Source organism: Uloborus diversus, chromosome 9, assembly GCF_026930045.1.
Source record: "Uloborus diversus isolate 005 chromosome 9, Udiv.v.3.1, whole genome shotgun sequence".
Taxonomy (NCBI): domain Eukaryota; kingdom Metazoa; phylum Arthropoda; class Arachnida; order Araneae; family Uloboridae; genus Uloborus; species Uloborus diversus.
In genome coordinates this window covers 147,609,377-147,634,042 of record NC_072739.1, presented here as the reverse complement: position 1 = coordinate 147,634,042, position 24,666 = coordinate 147,609,377, and the positions used below count along the sequence as shown (strand labels likewise).

Genomic DNA, 24,666 nt, shown 5'->3' with positions numbered 1-24,666 from the left:
TGATTACTTAAAATGAATAGTTTTCAAAACTTTGATGAGACAAGGATGGTAAGCGGAAACACTACCATTGACGTCATCAATCATCATGTGATCAATGACCCTGGTTAACCAGTAAGCCTATTCGAGCACGACCGTACTCATGACTGTAATGCATTTTTCCATTAATCTCGGTTTTTGGATTAAATGTTAAAAGTTTCTGCTTGTTGGGGGTGTGTTAGGTAAACAAGATTTGCCTTTTTGAAAACTTGTTTTAATTTCCTATAGATTATAATATTTGAATACATGATAAAGAACTTAGAAAAATAAATGGCAATATTGAAAGCTCCGTTTGTTGTACAATTCTGGTATAATTAGATTTTGCTCTGTCGTCTGTTTACATTTGTAACATTTGTGGGTTTACAACTTTTGAATAAAATGCCGTAGAAAATTATCAACGTGGAAATATTTGTTAGTTTGGTTAGTTTTCGTTTCCAATAATGTTATTTTGCCCTTGGGGGAAATTAATTATCTTAAGATAGAGGCCGACTGTTTCAAGGCATACAATGTCAAAGTGGAGACTATGAAATTTTCCTTAAGAGATAAATGTTTTTGTTTGTTGAAATATTTATTATTCTTATCAAGAAACATTGATACATAGTTACTAATTAAGTATTTCTTCCACAATCAGTTTTGTAATTCATAAAATGAGGAATATTGACGTTAATTGTAAGGAATATTGATTAATTAATAAGAAGTTACACAGTGCTATATTGTTTTTTCACACAGATAGTATCTCTGACATTTTTGTATTAAAATGCATGTGTTTGTCAAAACTTTCATTAATTTTCTTTTTTTAAATCAGGGAAGAGGTTGACTGATTCGAACTAGATTTCATTACCTCGATAAACAAACTGTATCCATCAAAATCATGGTAAGTGATTCTGTTTTGTGTTTTTCTGCTAATTGTCACTTTTTGTGTGTAAGTACTTTTCTTGCAAAAGAAATCTATTTTCTCTTTCTGATTACAATATTATAATTTTATAATCAGTATAATTTTAATGTTTTAGAACTGTCGTTTATGCGTATTTGTACTTTATTTATGTATAGTAAAAATTTAGTTTAAATACATAAATATAAAGGTTCAAAATTTGACCTTTGTTCTAAATGTAAAAAAATGGAATTCATCAATCAATGTTAACCGCATTTGTAGCAACATGAATTGCAAAAGTGTTTCAAAGTTGCAACCAGTGTTGAAGATAAACTTGTGAGGCATATTTTGCTCCCAAATGTGTCATTTTTGATGCTTAGATTCCGAAACCACAGTGATTATTTAACTCAATCACAATCAGCAATTAACTCTATTGAATAAAGAGAAAAATTTATTTGACGTTGACATACTAAAATAGATTGTTACATAGTCAGGGGTCTGGCCAGAGGATATTTGGGTCCGTTAACGGACCTTTCACAAAAATCCGATCAACCAAAACGGACCTTTCACAAAATCCCGATCAAACAAAACGGACCCTTCACAAAATTCTGATAAACAAGATTTTGGATCTGTCACAAATTGTTTATTGAAAGAGCAAATCTGAAAGCAAAATAACGCATATTTCTGTGTATAAACCGATAATTTTTGGAACCTTTTTTTAAGTCAAATTAGAGAGATCAGCTTATACAAAATCGGCTAATTTTGAAAGAAAAAAAAATCGGCACTCTTGCGATGCTCCTGCAAGCGATAAATAATTGCTACTGCCAAATAAATATAATGGTTGTTTGTTTTATCACAGCTAATTAGCAGCGGTGTTGTTGTAAACTTTTCTGAAAAGGCATTGGTAAGCACTTTTCTCCGCTCATGATTTAATAAACAGTAATATATATCTGCGAAATGAACTTATAACTGCAAAGGGATAGTAAGGGTGAGGAAAAAATATGATCGCTTCAGATAGGGTTACCAACTTCAAAACTGTCACCACTTAGCGTCTGGCGTTGAACCTTTATAATGACTTGATTAGAAAATATTCTCATCATTTTGTCGGCTTGTCAATATTTGCGTTTTTATGGTGCGGGTGCGATGTTTAATTGTTATTTTGGGAGAAAATTATATGGGTTTTGATTTTTCGATGTTAACAAGGATGATTAACTTTAAATAAACTTTTTTAATTACTGTTTTTTTTCTTTAGATGTCTACATTTTGAAAAATGCAATCTTTTAACATCCGATATGAGAATCATATTTTGTTCTTTTTTCAAGCTAACTTCGCTTTATTAGGATTCAAATAAATGAAAAGTCTCTTTATTTCTGTTAGAACTCTCATTTCAAGTTTTTAAAGCAAAATTCCATTTTCTGTTATGAGTCAAAAATTAAAATGCTGAATAGATGGTTTATTTTATTTTATTATTATTTTTTTTGGGGGGGGGGATGGGTCAACTGTGTTTACAGATATTAATGATATGTTATCATATGACTCTAAAATGCAATTTTAAAATAATTTTATCAAAAATATTTCTTTTACAAGCCGTTTTTATACTTTTGATGCCTTCACTTTGAGAATTGCGATCTCTTTGCATCTGCTATGGGAATCCGATTTTTCAAATTTTTGATGATTATTACGCTTTGTTAAGAGGTAAACAATTGAAATATCTTTTTATTTTTGTTAAAATACGGAATTTATAAGTTTTAAACGAAATTCTGTGCTTTTTAAGAGTGTCTTGGGTCAAAAAGTTGAATGCTGAACCCTATTCTGAATTTTGTTTTATTTATTTATATTTCTGTTACAATTATTTTAAATACTGTACAGAAATATATCTAGTATAATTTAACATAATGCAGAATGTTAGATAAATATTGATACTTGAAAGAGCGATGCCCCCCCCCCCCCCCCGGCCAAATATCAGAAAAAAAATCCAGAATGATTTTCTCGTCATAGAAGAGGAAAACACTCAACTTTAAGTTTAATTGATGCAGTTTGTGCCATCTCTAAATTCTAGAATTTCGTTTTAACATTTTTTTTTTTTTTTTTTTTTTGCGAAATTTTTTGATTTTTCACAAAATTAATTCATTTTTCACAAAATTATTTGATTTTTCACAAAAAACGGACCCTGTGAAAAATCCTGGACAGACCCCTGATAGTGCTGTCCTGCTTAGGTATTTTTTTTATTTCATTCTTTTTTTTTTTTAATATCTAAATGAGCTGTTAAAACTTTCTTGTATATTTTTCATTTTGACGCCTAAAAAACTTAACCCACATGTTTTAAATTCGTATTTCTATAAACTTTTTTTTACTTCCTTTAAAAAAAAAAAGAATTTTATTTGCAAAAAAATTTTCACCCAAAAATCTGCATTAATTTCCATTTTGCATACCCCCAAATGAATGTTGAGTTTTTTTTTCAACATGATCACACGTGGATATGTGCCTAGGAATGTACACACACCTGAAATATCCATTTTGACGATCTCTGAGTTAATTACTACAAGTTTTCTCGTGACATCTGTATGTACGCATGTATGTGCGTAGGTGCATGAGGTGTGTATGCAGGGGTCGATCCAGCTCCAAATTGGGGCCGCTTTGCGGCCCCTTCACAAAATTCCGCATGGCAAAAGCGGCTCCATTCACAAAATTCCGCGCCGCAGAAGCGGCCCCATTCACAAAATTCCCCATCGCAAAAGCGGCCCCATTCACAATATTCCGCGTCGTAAAAGCAGCCCCTTCACAAAAATTTATAAAAAGGCAACCTTTTCACAATATTTTTAAACCGCAAATGTGTACGCATCTACGCGGGAGCCTCTTCCACCTTCCCCCATCTTATCTTTTTGCTTGCTGCGTGAGGTGTTTTTGCTTGAGAGCATCAGAAGGGGGACGGGAGAGGGAAACTTGTGATTGGTAGCTTGTTTTCAGGAAAATCTTAAATTTTACTTTGATTACGCAATATATATTTAGTATTAATTTGTGTTGAGTTTCAAAATCCAATTCTAAAATAACTTTACTTAAAATAAACATATTTACATGCTGTTTTTATATTTTTATTTGTTTTGAAGATCTTAATTTCCTTACATCGGCCATGGTAAACGAATTTTTCGCATTTTTGATGTTTACTGTACCTTGTTAAGAGGCAAACAAATAAAATTTCTTATATATTTATTAACATCATTAAATTGCAAAGTTTTAAACGAAATACCTACTCTGTAAGAACGTCAAAAGTCAAAAAATTAAACGCTGAATGCTGGTGCAGTATTATTTTGGGTTTTAATTACTTTTAAGTTTTTCAAACACATACATGGAATCTTTAATGAGTATTTCACTTCTGTGTTAAGAAATATGTGATATCTTTGAGTCTGTTCATATTGTATTTATTAGGAGTTATCATTACGTTCAGCAGCATGTGCAATTTTCATTGTTCTTAAAGTATTTGAGAGGGGCAAACAGGAAATCTGTTGTGAGACTTTCACCTAAAGAAAGTGTGCCTTGCATATGTATATTTGTAAAAAGCAATAAATGTAATGTATGTGTCAAATTACGAATAAAATGTTAAGGGTCTTACTTCCCCCTCCCCCAGCGCATTTTCTCTTGACTGCTTTCATGTATTCTTCAAGAACTTGCAATCACCCCTGAAACCTGTCTAGGGCTTTTCTATAACGATACGACATCTAAAAATGCTTTAATATAATCTTTTCCAAGAAAAAAATCACGAGAAGGTCTTTTTTACAAAAACAAAGAAAATTCACAAAAATATTTTGCTTTTTCACAAAAATAACGAAATTTCACAAAAATATTTTGCCTTTTCACAAAATGGGGACCCAAAAAATAAAACCTGGATCGACCCCTGGTATGTATGATGCATAACTCAAGAACGGAATGTCCTAGAAAGTTGAAATTTGGTACGTAGACTCCTAGTGGGGTCTAGTTGTGCACCTTACTTTTTGGTTGCATTCACATGCTTCAAAGGGAGTCTTTTCCCCCTTTTTGGGGAGAAATCATTGTTAATTTCGACGTAAACTCAAGTGGTGTTTTAATTTGGCGGGCACTTGCTAATATATTGCCAGTCTTTTGGCCGCTAAGTTTCGTCGCCAACTTGGTGACAAATTTGGTGATTTTTTTTTTTTGAGCAATCACTATTGCTTATTGCTTTTATTTGACTGTTTTGATGTGCTATCATTTTATTTTCCTACCAGCACCTTCTGCAGCATCACCGTCGACCGGCTCCTCACGATGCTGCTCCTATAGCGAAAAACGTCTCCAGGTTGCATCCATATCCTACACACACACACACTCATACATACATACACCTACATAAACAAACACACATACCTACACACAACTACCCACACACTCATGCCTGCACACAGACACAAACACATATGCCTACACACAAACACACATACCCCCCCACACACACAACTACATACACACAGACTAGTGATTGCGAAACACATAATTTGAATTCAAAGTGTCAAAATTCAAATTAATTTTTTTGTTTTAAATCTGGTTTTAATTTGGCCACTGTTGGTGATATTTAGAGAGTAAACTATTGAATCATATTAAAACTGCCAATAATGAGAAAATGACATTAAATTGGAGTAAAAGGAAGTCATGTGATGCACACATCAGCTCGTTTGATACAGAAGCAGTGAGCTCATGGATATTAAAATAGATGTCTGTTCTTCCGGTGTAAGCTCTTTTGCATAATATGCGTTTAAATAAGCATTATGTAACAGGGGTCTGTCCAGGATTTTTCACAGGGTCCGTTTTTTGTGAAAAATAAAATAATTTTGTGAAAAATCAATTATTTTTGTGAAAAATCAAATAATCAAAAAAAAAAAAATTTTTTTCTTGTAAAAACGAAAGTTGAGACTCTTGAGATGGTGGAAACTGCATCATTGACACTTAAAGTTGAGTGTTTTCTCTCTTTTCTGTTGAGAATATCATTCTTGAGTGTTTTTCTAGTATTTGAAGAGAGGGGGGCGGCATCGCTCCCTGGGAGATGGGCACCCCTCAAGTATCAATATTTATCTACCATTCTACAACATGTTAAATTACACTTGAAATGTTTTTTGTATAGTATTTAAAATAACTGTAAGAAAAAAAATTAGGCAGGGGTTCAGCATTTAACTTTTTAACCCAAGACACTGTTTAAGAGCACAGAGTTTCGTTCAAACCTTATAAACTCCGTGATTTTCACAAAAATAAAAAAAATATTTTATTTGTTTACCTTTTCACTAAGCGTACTAAACATCGAAAATTCGAAAAATCAGATTTCCACAGCGGATGCAAAGAGATTGCAATCCTCAAAGTGAAGGAATCAAAAGTATAAAAACGGCTTGTAAAATAAATATTTTTGATAAAATTACTTTGGAATTGCATTTTTGAGTCCTATGATAAACATATCATTAGTATCTGGACACAGTTGAAGCAGACATAAATAAATAAATAAAATAAAAAAATAAACCATCGATTCAGCATTTTAATTATTGACTCATAAAAGAAAATGGAATTCCCCTTTAAAAACTTGAAATAAGCTTTGTTACAAAAATAAAGAGACTTTTCATTTATTTGCATCCTAATAAAGCGAAGTTAGCTTGAAAAAAAGAATAAAATATGATTCTCGTATCGGATGTAAAAAGATTGCGTTTTTCAAAATGTAGGCATCTATAGCAAAAAATAACGGTAAATAAAAGTTTATTTAAAGTTAATTAATCCTTTTTAGTATCGAAAAACCAAACATATATAACTTTCTCCCAAAATAACAGTTTAACATCGCACCACCAGACACTAAGTGGCGATAAGTTTGAATTTTGTAACCCTATCTGAAGCGATCACATCCGCCCCACCCATACTATCCTTTGCAGTTCTAAATTCATTTCGCTGTATATTATTGATGATTAAATCATGAGTGGGGAGAAAAGTGCTTACTACGCCTATTCCGAGAATGTTGACGCTTTTCCAAAGAAGTTTGCAACAACACCGTTGCATAAAACAAACAAGCAAAATTATAAACCAAACTGACTTTCAGCTGTTAATTTCTTTCAAAGAAACCAACAACAGGCATTATATTTATTTGGCGGTAGTAATTATTTATGGCTTGCAGGAGCATCAGCAATTAGCTGATTTTGTATAAGTTGATTCCTCTAATTTAACTTTAAATATGCTGTATTATTTTAATTTGAGATTTGCTTTTTCAATAAACAATTTGTGAAAGATCCGTTTTTGTTTACCAGAATTTTGTGAAGGGTCCGTTTTGGTTGATCGGATTTTTGTGAAAGGTCCGTTTTGGTTGATCGGATTTTTGTGAAGGGTCCGTTAACGGACCCAAATTTGTTCTGGCCAGACCCCTGTGTAAGCACATCAAGCATACGTGTTGTGTATTGAATGCTACTGGATTATATTTTTAGCATGCTAATTTGGTACAAAATTATAGTAATCACTGATCAAGCCAGGGTTAAGACAATTTGTCTTTTAATTTTGTGATTTTTCAAAGGTACAGTAAACTCCCGATCATCTGTGGAATAGGGTGGCACAGTAACCACGGAGAATCCGAATAATAGGTAAAAAACGATACTTAGTGTATGCAATAGATAAAAAAGATTAATGACACTCACACATTCATTCAAATTATAACTGAAAACATTGCTACATTGCATCTACTAGCATTGAATATAAAAAAAAATATCTGTAAAATCTAAAAGCAAACAACAACACAATCAAAAAAAAAGTGAAAGAACCCGCGGATAATCCAAGCCATGGATAATCCGATCGCCAATAATCAGGAGTTTGCTGCATTGCCAAAATCCAAATTTTCGACAACAGAAAGAAAAAAAAATCAAAAGATTGTTATAAATCCCCCCGTCTCTCCTAGTAAATCTTATTTAAGTTAAGTGTATACTGCTTTAAAATAAAAATAAGTTATTTTCATTTTATATTTTCTAAAATTATGCTTTGTTTTCTGATTGAAGTTTTCTGGATAAAAATTTTTGTTTTTTAAAATTAGTCTTTGGCCAATATTTTTAAATTTTCTCTGATTTACTGGCTAACGATTTGAAATTACTAGTAAAGAAAAGATAGGTTAAGAAATATCTAACAGCATTATAACATATTATTTTTTGTCTATTAAAAACTATTAGTTGACTCCATATAAGGCAGTGAGAAGCAAAGAGATATAAGTGGACATTTTCAAGTTTTGATTGAAACACATTTAAAGATTCTAGGTAGGCTTTCATTGAAAAGTTTTTGTAAATCATGCTGCATAACAGAACATACCATGAGTACTATCTCATTACTATCTCATGCCCAAAAGGCAGAGGAGAGGTTCACCTACCATTTGTACTGGTTACCTCCGAATTTTTGATTTTGCCACTTACATCCCTTTGCTTCTCATTGCCTCATATCTCATGTTAGTTTATTTTGTTTTCATCTTTCTTTAAATTTTTTATCATTTGAAAGTGAAAATATACCACTAAAAGTGTGTACAACCAGTAAAATTTTGTGATTAGTTGTCTATTGAACCAACTTCGCATTTTTCTAAATTTACCCCTGCTACAACGGTAATTTTTTTAGTTGAGCTGACTAATTTTCTTTTATTGTTGCCTAGTTGTAACCTCATCCAAACAACAGTAGTGTTAGTAAAAAACCTGAGTATTAAAAATGTTTTGCTGGAAAAATGAAGTTGCCAATATGCATTTTGTTTTTCGATTTACTTATATTGTGAGTAGTGTTAATTTACGCCATTCACAAATAAGAAGCATGTGTTATTATTCTCTCAAAATACAAGCATTTGTTGTAGTGTTTCACCAACAAAAAGATTTATTTAAAATCCTTTTGGTACAAGATATTGCTGTCAGGTATTTGAACCACCTGCTCTAAGTCCTATCTCTAGCTTCTCTATTTCATGTCTGTTCTATCGAATGCCAACAATCCTTTTTGGCATTTTATGTAGGCCCATTTTAAGCAGGCTCATCATCTCCAGGAAACAATCCCCCCTCCCCCTAGGCCAATCATTTGAGCAACTGGGGAGGGGGGTTAATTGACACCTTTGGATTTTGTAAGCATCATGTAATTATGCACTTTTGCTTGTATTTTGATGCTTTTTCTCGTATAAAATGCGTTAATTTCATACCCCTGGAAAACTCTGAAACGACAGGCCTCTCCCCCCCTCCAAGCTTTTAGAAATGTAATGAATTAAAGCATGTGTTTATTTATTTTTTAGGCACTTTTTCTATAAAATATGTTTTGAGTCTTTTTAAACCATATAAATAGGCCAGCCTGATAGCAATAATTTTTATTCCTTAGCCCCAGACTCCGCAACTATCCCCTCAAGAGGAGCAGGAAAAGCTTCTTGATGAAGCTGTAAGTGTTGTAAAGTTGCAGGCTTTTCAAATGAAGCGATGCCTCGACAAAACAAAACTGATGGAGGCTCTGAAACATGCCTCTAACATGTTGGGAGAGCTGAGAACATCCCTTCTGAGTCCAAAAAGCTATTATGAATTATGTATCCTTTTCAATGAAGTTTTCTTTCAATACTCATAGTAAACTACAGACAAGCACCGTTTATACATTTTTGAAGGGACTGAATGAAAGAAGCGCATAAACGAAAAAACGTATAATAGGTATACTTTAATATGTATTGAACTCTATAGGGACCAATTTAAAAAAGGTATAAATGCTAAAAACATATAAAAGAGAGACGTTTAAACGGTGCTTCACTGTAATATACTTTTTTCTGATGTTTGACAATGTAGCATTTAAAGTCATTTGGAATGTTTAAAATTATGTATTAAAAGAAGAAAAATGATGAATACACACTCTTTGTGTTCATGTATTCATAAAGTGACCAGACATCCAGATTTTGGCCGGACAGTCCTGTTTTTGTATGACGATCCTCCTGGTCGAGTCCTGCTTAAGTGCTTTTCTATTAACATTCCACCAAGTGGGAAAAATATAAACAGATTAGATTTTTCGAAAAATTTGTGGGCACTCATTGTTAACAGTAAAATATCTTCTCTTGTGATTAACATAAACTTTTTGTAATTGATTCAAGTTATTTTTAGATTTTGATGAGACTATGAAAATGGTTTCCAACAGTAGATATGAATATGACTGACACCCATGGAGTGGCTGTAAGCTTCAGCTACTTATGGCGTATTGAATTACTTTTCAACTTAAGTTTTTTATAGGTACATCCAAATTTCTTCTCAGTTATCAATTATGCTCTCATTTTATGATTTAAGAACAACTGCTGTAATTTCATAAAATATGTATATTTTAGTTTTGCTTAATTCAAAATTATTTTTCACGCGAGATCTAAAAATCTTCAATTTGTTAACATAGTGAGCCTCTGGAAAAGAAAAGACTGTCCCCCCATCAGTGATATGTCCTAATTTTTGTTTGAAAATTCTGGTCACATAATGTATTCATAAAAGTTAATCTAATTTTAAAAAAATAATAACAATATAGATGTTCTTGAAATAAGATAAAGTGCATCTTTTTATAATTGTTTACTGAAAATGAATATTGAATCTTGGACATTGCCAACATTATTTTTTAACTAAAGGTAAACTTTTCTGATTGTCCTTTTTTTTTTTTTTTTGGAAGTACCCAAAACCTTGAGACTTTTATTTCTTTATTATTTGAATTCCCTTGCTGTTTGAATGTTTTAATAGTTGTAACAAATTAGTAAATTTTAGCATTTCAATCATTATGTGCTGTTAGATACTCATTCTCCACCTAAATCTTATTCTCCTCAACCAAATGTACAGATATGGCTGTTTCCGATGAGTTACGTCATTTAGAATTGTATCTTTTAGAAGAATTTCAGAAAGGAAGAAGAGTTGCAGATTTATATGAATTGGTGCAATATGCTGGAAACATCATTCCTCGATTGTATGTTAAATTATTTTTTTATTTATTTGTTGCTTTTAATAATTCATTCCAAAATCATTTACTTTTTCTTGTTACTGTACTGTGTAATTTTGAACTTTCTCTAATATATATTACTTTTGTTAAGTACCCAGATGTAGGGGTGTTGACAAGGGGAGGAGCAGTAGCAGCTCCTCTATATGTGCGCATGAGTATGTGACTCCTGTGAACAGAGTTAAACTTTTGCGTCTAGGAAGGGGGGGGGGGGACTGTGTCCCCAGTCAAGATAGCGGTAAAATTTAAAGATTAATAAATACAAGAATCTCTTTTAAAACTTCATTTTTTCCTTGATACTTTACATTACATTAATAATGTACATGCTGCACTGAATTTTTGGAAGAAAAAAAAAATAAATATCTTAATGGCATTTTCTTTTTCATTTGTGTTAATGACCTGGGGTAGGGTAAAGTGGTCATAAGTTAAAAAAAAAAGTGCTCTAAAACTATCATAAATAACCATAAGTCCTTCTGAACAAATTACCTTTATTTGAATAAATTACAAATTTTTGATGGTTAACAATGGTCGAAAATTGGTTCATCAAGAATTTAATCATATTTCATGTCTAGATTTTATCAGTATCGTCAGGGAAGGTGTGATAATTTGCAATGTTTTATTTTTTTAGAAATACATTAAACATAGCTTCTGAATAATGTGAAAATTACCTAAATTACATTATAAGAAAATATTCTACCCAAATAGAGCTCTTAAAAAATGTTACTTAATTAAGAAATAAAAGGAAAAATGAGAGATCAAACGTTACTCAATGTATGCAAATTGCTTCTAGTTCTAAGTTTCTGCTTATAACCAATATTTAACAGCTGATTTTTTTGGAGGGTAGAGGGGAGGAGTTGCATAATTTATTCTATTAGAATAAATTGAAATATGTGGTTGTAGAAAAAATGTTATGGTTTTTTTTTCAAATATTATAGGATTACTGTCTTGCTTTAGTTCAATCGATAGGCAATATCAAATTCAAGCTCGGTAATATTTAATCCAATTTACCTTACAAACAATACAGGTTTAGTAAACTTAATATTTAACCGATATCTGCTTCATTAGTGAAGATTGAATAATTTTATGTGAAGGATATATGTTAAACCTAACCTATGACCACTTTACCCCATCTTACTTAAGTTGTTCTAAAATGTCATGTAAAATGAATCCAGCTTAGCTGTTTATGCAGAAGTGTTCTTGAGACACTAGGGAAGCTGCCTGCACAACCAATCTGCTAAAAATTTCAATTAACAAAATTGTACAAACAAGTTAAAAGAGAAAAGAGGGGGTTCAGCTTTTAAAATGTTTCATAAGTAAACTAAAATAATTTTTTCATGAAATGAAGTATTGGCATAATTAAAATTTGTTTTTCAATACTTAATCCGTAATTGTTACAATCCAAAATAAAAAAATTACCTTCACTCTTTCATTTATTTCGAATGTATAGCTTTTTACTTGATTTATGACCACTTTACCCCATTGACACTCCACCAGACCCTATGCAGTAAGCAGATCGAGCCGGTATTATCAGCAGAAATGTTGTGAAATTGAAGTCTTAAAATCAGTTTTAGTCAAACTTTGAGAATGTTAAGAGAAGAAAATCAGGTAAGGGGTATTCAGGTACCTTTCCCAAAGAAATTTTTAAAATTGAGGTCAAAAATTTCTATTTTTGGTAATATTAAAGTTAAAAAAAAAAAAATGGGGAAAGGATTCTCCCCCTCCCCCTCTTTTTTTTTTTCAAAATTGTTAGGGAGAGGGCTTGAAAACTCTTCCCGGGAAAATTTCCACCTCTGTTGACAACAACAAATGCTTAATAAAAATAACTTACAGTTGCAAAAGAGGATAAGAAACAGAAGAGGAAAAGCGCCTTTGTAATGTTTTGATGTCACAATTTCATCATTGAATTAATAACAAAATATTACTACAGGTGTTTTTTTTTTTTAAATAAAAATCTGATTTTGAGGTCTTTAATTTTTATTCTGGTTTACATTATTGAACAATCTTTCTGTAAAAACAGTAAAATACTAACAATGACTTAAAAGAATTATAAATTAGAGGATTAATTTAAATTAGAGGAGGTTGGTATATGCATTACAAAAATAAATTTACAAAACTTTAAATTAGTTGGTGTGAAAGACAAGTTAACCCTCGACGGTCATGAGTAAGATGTGTGAAATTCTTCTCTATGATTTTTTTTTTTTTTTTGGCGTAACTTGCCGTGTAATTCAAGTACACTACCTTCTATCAATGCCTAGCTACTGCCCTGGGCCTCTGACCGTTTGACAACGAACGTTTAGCATCAGACATCAAAAAAATAAGTGTAAAATGCTTTTGAAACATGCTCACTAGGGCGTGATAAGACGTTCAAAACCATCAATGAGTAAAACATCACGCTACTTAACTTGTTTTGTATGAACTACTGTGCATTTGTAAAGTAGACTGAAAGTCGGAGCTGTATTAATAAGGCAAATGCATGTTAGTTGGGAAATGAACATGATCACAAAACTTTTAAACTTGTAACAGAAAAACTCCCCAGGTCCTGTGTTTTACTTTCTTTTGATGTGAAATTTATTGTTAAACTACATGAATTCATAGGCGGTTCATATGGGGAGGAGGGGGGAGTGGCAACTGTCCCCTCACTTCCAAAAGTAAATGGGCCTTGCCACCTTACTTTTCAGAGTTAAAAATCAATGATTGCATGAAAAATGATTTTTATAGGGTGGATTGAATTTATTTTACCAAAGTAAAAACTAAAAATTCCAAACAAATGAACTTTTTTCATAAGAATGGAACTTTAAAATGGAAGGGGAAAATCTACGGGATCCATCTGTCCGCACTATTGATGCAATATTCCACATTTTTATAAGTTATTAAATCAGTAGTATTAAAAGCCAGTAATATAGCCCAATTTTACAAGCAAAATATAAAACGAATCAGCTGTGGGAGCTACTTCCCCTACCCTCTACATTTCTTTTGACCCACCCTCCCTCACTTTTTTGGTGCACCTGCCACCTTTGCATGAACGGTTTTAAGAACTACCTTGTTTATCAATAATTCTTGATGGAGGAGAGAAATTTGCTTTTTTTCCCACAAAATTTTCATTACAGATGTTCATCTGATTTTTTTTGAAAAGTGAATATATTTGTGTTAAGTACAGTAGAGTCTCCAAAACCCGAGTCTCGAAAGTTCGAGGTTCCACTTAATCCAAGGTTCTTCATTCATATTTTAAGTTATAACTAAAAATTGAATTTTCATGAAAATCTGAAAGTAGAAATGATTTACTGTTGTAAAACTTAGTGACTACGTTCAGTAAACAATAAAAATACATTGAGAGGTTTATTATGTTTTGGTTGCCTTGCACATATAAATGCGTACAAATATCGAGAAAAAATTAGGTTAAAATTCGTCTAAAAGCAACTGAAATGAAAATTTATGTTGAAATTAGTTTTTTTTTTCGTGAAAACCATAGTTCCTTTTCTTGATGCAAGAAAATAAAAGGTTATTCTCCTAATATCTTCAGAGCTGTGTATATTTCAATTGTGGAAACGTTTTCCGGATAATCCGAGTTTTCAGTAATCCGAGGTGAAGTGAACTCCAATTACCTCGGATTTTCGAGACTCCACTGTAGTACAAATCAAAAATTTCTGCATTTCTACTATTTTATCTCATCATTCTGTTAATGTGCATTTTTATTCCAGGTATCTTCTAATAACTGTTGGTCTTATTTACATGAAAACAAATGAACATTCTAAAAGGGATATTTTAAAAGATTTAGTAGAAATGTGTCGAGGTGTCCAACACCCTTTGAGAGGGCTTTTTCTGAGAAACTATCTGCTACAGTGCACACGAAATATTCTTCCTGATACAGATGAAAGTGATGCGTAAGCTCGTATTAAACATACCTAGAAAATTTAATCTTTATTGAGTTGAAGCCTCATTTACTTTATTTATTTCCAACTTTGAAACCTTAATTTTCATGTTCTATTATTTTTTTCATAGATTTTAGTGTATTTAAATGAGTTATATTAATAATGTAAAACTAATAAAAAATGTTATTAATTGAGTAAATGACTAACGTTTTAATGCACAAAAAGTACAAATTACTGTGGACACATGTTTCGGGGTTACAAGGAACCCCTTTTTCAATGCAAAAAAGTGAACTTTTGTATGAAAAGCCATCCGAGGAAAGAATCATCCAAGGAAATCATCTGCTTTCCTCGGATGACTTTTTATTCAAAAGCTCACACTTCTTTGCATTGAAAAATGGGTTTCTTGTAATCCCAAAGACAGATTTGCAGTAATTTGCAATTTTTGTACATTAAAACTTTGGTAATTCATTCATTTAATTTTCAAACATAAAGGTATTCATTTGTTATTTAAAAAGTGTTATGTTTAATAATGATATATATATAGTAAATTATAAATGGTATTTTATCAATTGTAACTACTAAGATTTTATACTTTTTTTTTTAATTTCAGAGATGCTGAGACAATTGGTACGGTGAAAGATTCTATAGACTTTATTCTTTTGAACTTTGCTGAGATGAATAAGTTATGGGTGAGAATGCAGCATCAGGGGCATTCGCGAGACAAAGAAAAAAGAGAACGAGAAAGACAGGAACTAAGATTGCTTGTTGGAACTAACTTGGTTCGACTTTCACAATTGGAGTGCATTGACATGGAGAGGTATAAAAAGGTAAGGTTTTGGTTTCAATAATTTTTGATTTGATGAGAATATTTCTTGTTTTTTGTGTGTGTGATATAAGAGCTTTTACTATGCCTTCTTTTCCAAGAAAAATGTGAAAAACGTCTATAAAGATATGAAACACGGCTTGATGCTTCGTAAAAATATTGCAAAGAAAAAAAAAGTCAGAAATTAAAAAAAGTTTTGAGATGGGGAAAATGTGTCTGTCTATATCCCTCTCCCTTCCCCCAATTAAGTTTTAAGGGATAGTTATATGCGAACAAACATATTTTGTTCAAAAGATTGTGCCGAGGACGCCTCATTCCCATATTTTATTTTTATATTTTAATAATTTGTTGTTCAATTTTGAACAAGTAAAAAAAAAAATACTTTAACGCCTATGGGGAAATTTAAGGCAAATATGGATCCTGAACAGAAAACCAGATTTTTTTTCAAACAAACAACGTTGAATTAAGAACATGTATAAGAAAATACTTTTTTTTAAAGCTATTTCAAGGGTATTTTTTAAACAATTCAAAAGTTTTCATCATTTTTATCATTGAAACCAATACTACTAAAAAGTATTTTTTGAAACCAAAAAATTGAACTTTGCTGGTTCTGAATATGTTCTTAATTTTTAGTTTCAAGAAATGGGAAAAAAGTGATTCATAAAAATTGAAATATTTAAATTTTTAGAAAGGAAAAATAAAAAATTTTTTCTTCTAATGTTTATATAGTTATTTATGTAACATTTTTAGTAATGGGGGAGAATAAAAAGATCTGAGGTACTTTTATTTTTTACCCAAAAGAAATACTGTATCCTCAATTTTCATGAAGTTTATTTATTCTTAGTTATTCATGCATGAAATGTTTTTTTGCTCATTTACATGCTATATTTCTATCTTATGTTTTTTTTTTCTCCTGTGTTTGTGAAAACGTTCAAAGATCACTTCATTTAATATTTATTTGAAAAAACATAGATTTTTGAAAGTAATTCCGGAATTCCGAAAAAAAAATTGTATGCTCTCATACTATATTACTTTTTTGCCTGTTAATTTATGATTTATTTGACCAGTTTTTTCATTAATCCAATAAATTGATAAAGAAAAGTACATTTATTTATTTTTCACAAAATGAACTACCTTGCAGATTTTCATGAAAAGTTGTTCATGAAAAATTTCCTCTATAAATCATGAACTAAAAATCTACTGAATGCATTTTGTGATACAACTATCTGATCAGTGATATAATCATAAACTCTTACAAATTTTTCCTTTGGAAGAGTTGTAATTCCTGAAAAAGTTTATTGCAATTTCTGTTTTGTTATCAAGTATTTTGTTGTTTTTGCTATTCATTTAACTCCCAATTATCTACAGTTTGTTATGGAGTAGATACTACAGTTGAGCAAATTCTGCAGGTAATCTAAAATTGCCACGATAGGACAAAAATCAATACAACAAAGACATTTAAATCTCTTTTTAACCCCTGACACACAAAGAAGGGTGTTATAAGTTTGACGTGTCTGTGCATCTGTGTATAAATGTATCTGTGTGTCTGTGGTACTCGAGCGCCTAAATGAATGGACCGATTTTGAAAAACTTTTTTTTGTTTGAAAGGAGAGTTGATCGAGAGTGTTCTTATCTAGGTTGCATCTTTGGATGACATTAATTAAGGAAGATATTAATCAAAAACCTTTAAAAGGTTTTTCGTGGTTTTTGCAGTGAAAATATGTTTAAAATTTTTTAAATTTAATACCAAATTAAAGAGAATTTTTTTCCGTGTCTGATAGAATATGTTTGGAACTTCCATGTTACCAGGGTTCGTACGCCCTTGAAAAACCTTGAAAAGTGCTTGAAAAAAAAAGTTCATTTTCAAGTGCTTGAAAACCTTGAAAAAGTTTCTTAGTGCTTAAATTCTCTCAAAAATCAACGAATTGTGCTTAGAAGTTTTAAAAAAGTATTTCACCAATGCAATTTTCTGAACATGTGTTCAGTATGCAACATCGGGAAAAATTGCTTCCGTGTTTGGGATTTCAATCCTTTTGCATCTTGTAAATATTTTGATGTTTTTTACAACCGAAAGATATTTTGACATATGGTACCTTTAGATTAGTTTATTTTTTGTTAGATTTCATTAATTAACAAAGAAATTAATTTGGAAACCATGACAACATTGAACTTACTCGGGTTTCGCGGAAAATTGCTCTTGTGTTTGAAATTTCAATCTTTTTGCATCCTGCAAATATTCAAATACTTTGGCTAATCAAATGTTAGTTTTGCATATGCTACCTTAGATTAGTATATTTTTTGTTTAATTTTAATAAAAAAACAAACAAATTTATTTCATGGGAAACATGCCACGTCGAACGAACTCAGACTTTGCGAAAAATTGCTTCTCGTGTTTGAAATTTCAATCTTTTTGCATCTTGCAAATATTTAAATATATTCACTAATCAGATGTTATTTTCATATTTGCTACCGTAGATTAGCATATTTTATGTTTAATTTCAGTAAAATATAAGTTTATTTTATGGAAAACATGACAACATTAAAAATTCGCGAAAATTTGCTTCCCTTGTTTGAGATTTCAATCCGTTTGCATTTTGTAAATATTTTTATGTTTTTGGCTATTAGTAGTTATTTTGACACTGCTACATCAGATTAGCTTATTTTATTTTTTATTTTAATAACTAAAGAGTTAAAGAATTTATTACCTTGGTCTTGTTTAATTATTTGCTTGTTTATTTTTGCAATTTTGAATGATTATCTTTACCTAATTTTTGGTCATAACAAATTTTTTTAAAAAAAATTTAAATTTCAGCAGTTGAGCACCTAACAAATTAACTTAAAGTTTGTATTTTAAACATAAAGTTGATTTATATAATTTTATTAATAAGTACATCATTTTTTTATGTCTGCTAAAATAAATAAGGTTGCTGGTTATCAACAGGCACTGGGCATGGTATTTCTATGCAGAATATTTTGACTTAATAAACTATTTTATGAATTGTATGCATAGCAAAAGCTATTGTTGTACATATGTATATTCAAGTAAAAGGGGTCTTAGTTTTAAAAATTATTCCCCCCCCCCCCCTTGCCCCATTTTGCTCTTTGAAACTTTCAGGTAATTTTTTATGAACTCACAAATCACAATTACACCTGAATATTATTGCCTTTCTAAATTTAAATTCTAATTTCAACAATAACCCATTTTTTCCCAAAATAAAACTACTTTTGTCATAATATATGTCAACTTCTTGTGAATCTTTTCAATTTCGAAATATGGCTCTATAAATCTGAACTTGCACATTTATTGTCTATTGCAAGTTAATCAATGAAAGCTGAATAGGCTCAAGTTTGCATTCAGATTATTTATCACTGCTTAAGCTGCTTTTGTATATTTTGAGGTGTAGAGACTGTACTGTGGACTTTCATAAACTTTTCTTACTTCCTATTTTTTAAATTTACTCGTGGACAGTTGAAATGCCTTATTGGCTGAACAGCTAATAAATACATATGAATAATTGATTTGCATACTTATAAATGATTTGCAAACCTAATATTTTTAGAACTTAATAGTGCAAACTGAAATAACTTTCTGGGTAGTGTTTTGTCCTAACCGCCCTTATATTGTAATAAACCACTGTATAGATAGTGGAAATAAATGTTGAAACCGGGGGGGGGGGGGGGGAGTGACAAAAAAACTCCTCTCTGGCAATGCCATTGAACTTGGGTATTTTAGTTTCTTCCCATAAAAGTTAAAAGCACTTATGAAAGGTTTTTTTTTTAAGTATTAATTTGCTGATTCTAGAAAATATACAAACCTTTGACTGCTGCAACCTTTGAAAAACCTCAAAATTAAACCTCTTGGTATCTGCTTCTCTTTATGACCAAACTTTTCAAACATTTTCAGAAAAACTTTCAATGCAGTAGATTTTTCACCAAAGTGTCTCTCGTTGTAGAAAAAGCAATTTTGTTTTCCTATACTTTTTTGTATTATTGCCTTATTTCTATGTGTTTGTAGTAAATGAAATCTGCATACAATATTTTTAGTACAAATTTATGATATTGCCTTGAAAACAAAATTTTTTACCTTGAAAAGTACTTGAATTTTTTTCTGCCTAAAGGGTATGAACCCTGGTTACATAGATTTCGTCTTACAACATTTTTTAAAACAGATTTTAATAACTGCCAAGCCTTTATTCACGCGATTGATCACCGAATTCATTGTTGGCCGACAAGGAAATTAAACGCAATTATTTAAAATTTTTATCTGTTGCCAGTTTCTATTTGTTAGCAAATAAAATACTTGAAATTGATTTTTTATAGTATAAGGCTTTTAAAAGGATTTTCAATTTTTCCTCTTGTTTCTACAGTTGCAACGCAGTCGGTTTTTTTTTTTATTTTGAATTTTTTTATTAGATATAAAACACACACATTCAATTATGACTTCATTAATAAGATTCTTAAATTTTTTTAGAAAAAAGTCAGTTTATGGTTTTTACTTTTTGATTCTGAAATTCTTTTTTATTTGTAATTGAAGTGTTTTTTACTGCTTATTGTCAGATAGTATATTATAACATAAATATGTAAACAATATATATATATATATATATATATATATATATCAATATTGTTTACATATTTATGTAAACTATGCTTAGTGCTTTGGAATGTTGCCCTAAACGTAGATTCTGCATTTTCTAATTATGATTTATGCATGCTTTTTCAACAAGAGTGAGTGCTTGTTTATTTTTCTACATTCCATAAATAATCATCAAAAAAAAAAAACATGGAAGTTCACAGACAATGAATGAATTGTAAAGTGGATGAACAGGACTTTAGGGAAAGTTTACATTAATTGATTTGAGAAATCTAATATTTCACATAAACCAAGTTTATAACTAAAATATTTAAAGTTTTTTTCTAATTTCAGAGTGTTTTGCCTGGCATATTAGAACAAGTGGTAAGCTGTCGAGATGCCATAGCACAAGAATATTTGATGGAATGCATTATACAAGTATTTCCTGATGAATTCCATTTAAGGACTTTAAATAACTTTTTAAAAGCTTGCGCAGAACTACACCAGAATGTAAATGTCAAAAACATAATCATTGCTTTAATAGACAGGTAATTATTTATAGATCACCTAAATAGTGATAGCCATAATGGCAATTCCACATAACAGATGTTTCAATTGTTGCACACAAAAAAATCACAAGAAAGAACCCACACAAATTAGAACTCTTGCTTCATTGCAAGGATTTTGTAAAGAACATGAACTCTATTTTTGTCTAATGCAGTTAAATTTTGAAGATTTTCAAAAACGATATTCAAATATTTTTTTGCTCAGTAATGGGCGTATCTCATAAGATACGCCGATTTTTGAGCAAAAATTATTTATTAAATGTTCTTTTCAAAGTTTAGTTACATTGGGTAGTAGAGTTCATGTCCTTCATAAAGCCCTTCGAAAGAAGCAAGAGTCTGCCACAATTGGTGTCTTACTAGGGCGTTATATGCAGTAATTGATGCGTATCTTAAAATGGAATTGTCCTGGTATAATAAATGTTTGTAACCATAAATTTTACTCATAATAAATAATCATTGCTTTTATCCCTTCCATGCCAGATAAGATGCATGCATCATACACTGTGATACCAGGTATGCAGAGTTTAAAATAGCTGCTCTAGATTTTGAATTTGTTTTTCTTATTTCAAATCATGGGCAGTCATCTGCATAATTATGTGTCACCTTGTACCAAAGTAAATAACCTTACTGTGTACCTAAATAACTCTGTTGTTTTTTGTGTAAGACCCAACAGAATTGTGATGTAAAAGTAAATATGTTCATGGTTCTGAGAAAGAGTTAATACAAATAATCGATTCGAATGGATGACATAAATACTAATGTTCATTGTTCATAATATATTGTTAAATATTAAGAACAATAAAATATATTCATAGTTATCAATTGAGCATTTTGAAATGGAGTTTATTATTTACCTTAAATTTTTTTTTAAAACAAAGCTGCACCAAATGTAACCCTTTTTTTTTCCTTTTTTTAACATACATTAGAACCTTGTTTATCCAGATCAATTTTGTGGAGTATAAAAAAAGTATTATCACTTAAAAAATAATTTTAAGTTATTATAGCAAGAATAGAGATATAAATGCTCAAAATATTAGCTTTTGAAAATCTCTGCATAGGTCATACAATAAATTATGGTAATCTAACAAACAACATGGCATTCTTGGAGCATCAGTCCGACACCACTGTAGTTGAATTAAAAATGATAAAGTGTTTAAGAGAAGGGGGTAATCATATGTAATTTCGTTAAAAAGCATCGTTTTTGTTGTAATAAAAGATAAGTCTGCTTATTTAAGAATGTGTTTTGCTTATTATCCCTATTTCCCGGATTATCCGGATTTTCTTTTGTCCTGATTGTCTTTAGTCGTAGTTTATCCGGACAGATGAGGTTGTATTGCATATCTAATTACACTACTATTGTAGACAACATGAAATATCCAGTGCTATCCATTGTTTCTCCGAATTTCTAACTTTGTGCCAAACTGTGAACTGCACTGCATTTGAAAGTCCCTTATTCTACTTTAAAATTAATGTCCTTCAGTCAGACTTAATGGATGTTATACGAATTAGTTCGCATTTTTTCTCCCTTCTACTTTTTTTTTTTCAAAAATTATGACATAACAACAATGGATGCTTTGAAGATTATACCACACTGTTTGAGCTTGTGAGAAATATATATTGAAATCAATACCCTAGTTTTTTTTTTTTTTTTTTGTGTGTTAATATTCTTAAGTTCATGTAATTACTTAACAATCTATCGTCAATGTTAGAAAGCAAAGTCAATAATGGATGTGTGCTAAAAGTTTTTTTCTGAAGCATTACTACTAAGAAAACTGACCTGTCTGTCTTTTATCTAGATTAGCAGTTTTTGCTACAAGAGATGATGCTGCTGGCATTCCGCAAGAAATTAAACTGTTTGACATTTTTTCTGACCAAATTTCACAAATAATTCAGGTATGCATTTATTTCTTTAAAAGGAGAGGCAAGCACATATCGTCGCCTCAGAGCAACAGTAAAATATCTTAGTGTTATTTCTGGGATTAGATGTCGTACTGTTGCTCTAAGGCGACGATATATAAGCGTGTGTGTGCAATATGCATACATGTTTTCAAAAATCTTTGTTTTGGGAAAAGTTTAAAATGAGCAAATGAACCTGAACAAAAGTAGTCAGTAAACTAATTGTAATATATAAGGAATTTTACTAACAATTCTAAGCATTTGTAAAAGGAAAATAACATATGCATAGATGTTGAGAAAAACTTTTCAGTGAAAAGTCCAGTTAATTATGTAAAAAAAAATGTGCATCCAAGAACAACTTTGAATTGCATTAATTACATTATAGCAGCGGGATAGGAAAAGCTTAAAATTTTTCACTATTTTGAAACCATTTTTTTATTTTGTACACATTAGAGTATTTATAAAATTGTGAAAATGCTATTAAGATAAAACATCTTTTAGCACAAATTTTTTATTGTTATTTTGTTTTCATTTTTCATACATGCAAATTCATTAAAACCACTCCGACACCAACATATTTAAAAATTCCTTAAATGCAAAGAATCAACATATATATTTATTATTGTTAGTCTCAGCATTTTTAATTTAGGACTTTCAATGTTCTAGGAAAATGGACAAAATATCATTTTGTTTTTTTTTTTTTTGAGGTTTTTCCAATGAAATAACAAAAGTTCTTACGTGTTAGACGCACTATATTATGAATGCTTTGTGCATTCTTCAGGATGATGATTCAGCTTTCATCTTAATAGGCACAGGAGACGGTTTCTTTTTGATCAAGCACAACTAGCTTTGAAGTAGCTGAAAAATATCAAATCTTGTAAGCTGTAAAAGGTTTTGCCTGTGCATGTTTCTTTTAGTTCTTTAAATTGATTTTAAAGATATGAAAATTACATTTCTTTGAATAATAAACTGCTTTTTATTTTATTTTAGAACTTAGTTGAGTTGAAATTGTCAGCTATACAGCGGTAAAAACCTATGTATGAACTCATAAGTATATTACAGTATGTTGGCAGTGGTGTACGTGCTTGCATAGCTATGCTATTTCAATATTTTTCTTTCTAATTGTGTCACATGTCAGCTATATGTTCCGGAATAATTGATAAAATTATTATTTTGTTTACATCTGCTTTAGTTGAAATAGTATTGAAACCATTATTCAACTCTCAGGTTAATCTGGAAATTAAGAAAAGATTAGTAGGGTTGTGCACACTTGGAACAGCTTACCGGAAAAGGCTGCAGTGAGCAAGGGGTGGTTTGCTTTAAAGGGGCCGTTGATCTTCACTGTAGACTAATTAACTGACTAAGATTAGCCCAGGATTGCCAACTGCTCCGCATGTTCCGGAGTTGCTCTGCAAAAATAGTGAAACTCCTCAGCTCCGCAAAAAAAGTTATCTTGCTCCGCATTTCCTGGCGGAGCATTTTCAGGCATGATAAAGTGCCTAGCTGGCCCCAGAGCCTGTTGCTGGTCATCGCATTTATGATTGATAATAAGAGATAGATTCTAATTTATGAGCAATAAATTTTTAATTGATGTTTTATAGTAAAACTAGAGGACCCGACAGACATTGTTCTGTTCAAACTTTGTAAATTGAAAAGTTAAAAAAATTTCACTAAACTAACAAGTGTTGAACCGTTTTGTTGAAAATTAATACAACTTGATTTATTTAATGTCCACTGAGCAGTTGTTTTATTAAGTATTTTTTCTCCCGTACTTGATGGTTTGTTCCTTCAGCCATACTGAAAGGATAAAAAGTGTTCTCAGATATTAAGTGTAAAAATCTAACTCCCCATCTGGAACAAACGAAAAATCCCGCTGCAACATCTCCCAAATGAAAAAGAATAAAACAATCCAAAGTATATCATTTAAAAAAATGATAAAGGTAAAAACAATTCTGAATAAGCGAAAATCACTCATCCCTCCTCCCCCCTCCCGATGTAAAATTAACATATTCTTCAACTAAAATGACTAAAAACTCTTTAAAAACGAAAAACAATAATAT

At 30.8% G+C, this 24,666-nt stretch overlaps 1 protein-coding gene across 1 annotated transcript in view; it reads left to right on the top strand.

Annotated features, from left to right (window-relative positions):
* The first annotated feature begins 151 nt into the window (after positions 1-151).
* LOC129230055 (vacuolar protein sorting-associated protein 35-like) overlaps positions 152-24,666 on the top strand; it is a 42,413-nt gene continuing 17,898 nt past the window's right edge. The window contains exons 1-8 of the mRNA XM_054864441.1: positions 152-218; positions 842-910; positions 9,260-9,458; positions 10,726-10,849; positions 14,578-14,760; positions 15,359-15,575; positions 20,499-20,692; positions 22,507-22,603. Coding sequence (XP_054720416.1) covers positions 908-910; positions 9,260-9,458; positions 10,726-10,849; positions 14,578-14,760; positions 15,359-15,575; positions 20,499-20,692; positions 22,507-22,603 — 1,017 coding nt within the window. The 5' untranslated portion in view covers positions 152-218; positions 842-907. The remainder of the gene's footprint in view (positions 219-841; positions 911-9,259; positions 9,459-10,725; positions 10,850-14,577; positions 14,761-15,358; positions 15,576-20,498; positions 20,693-22,506; positions 22,604-24,666) is intronic.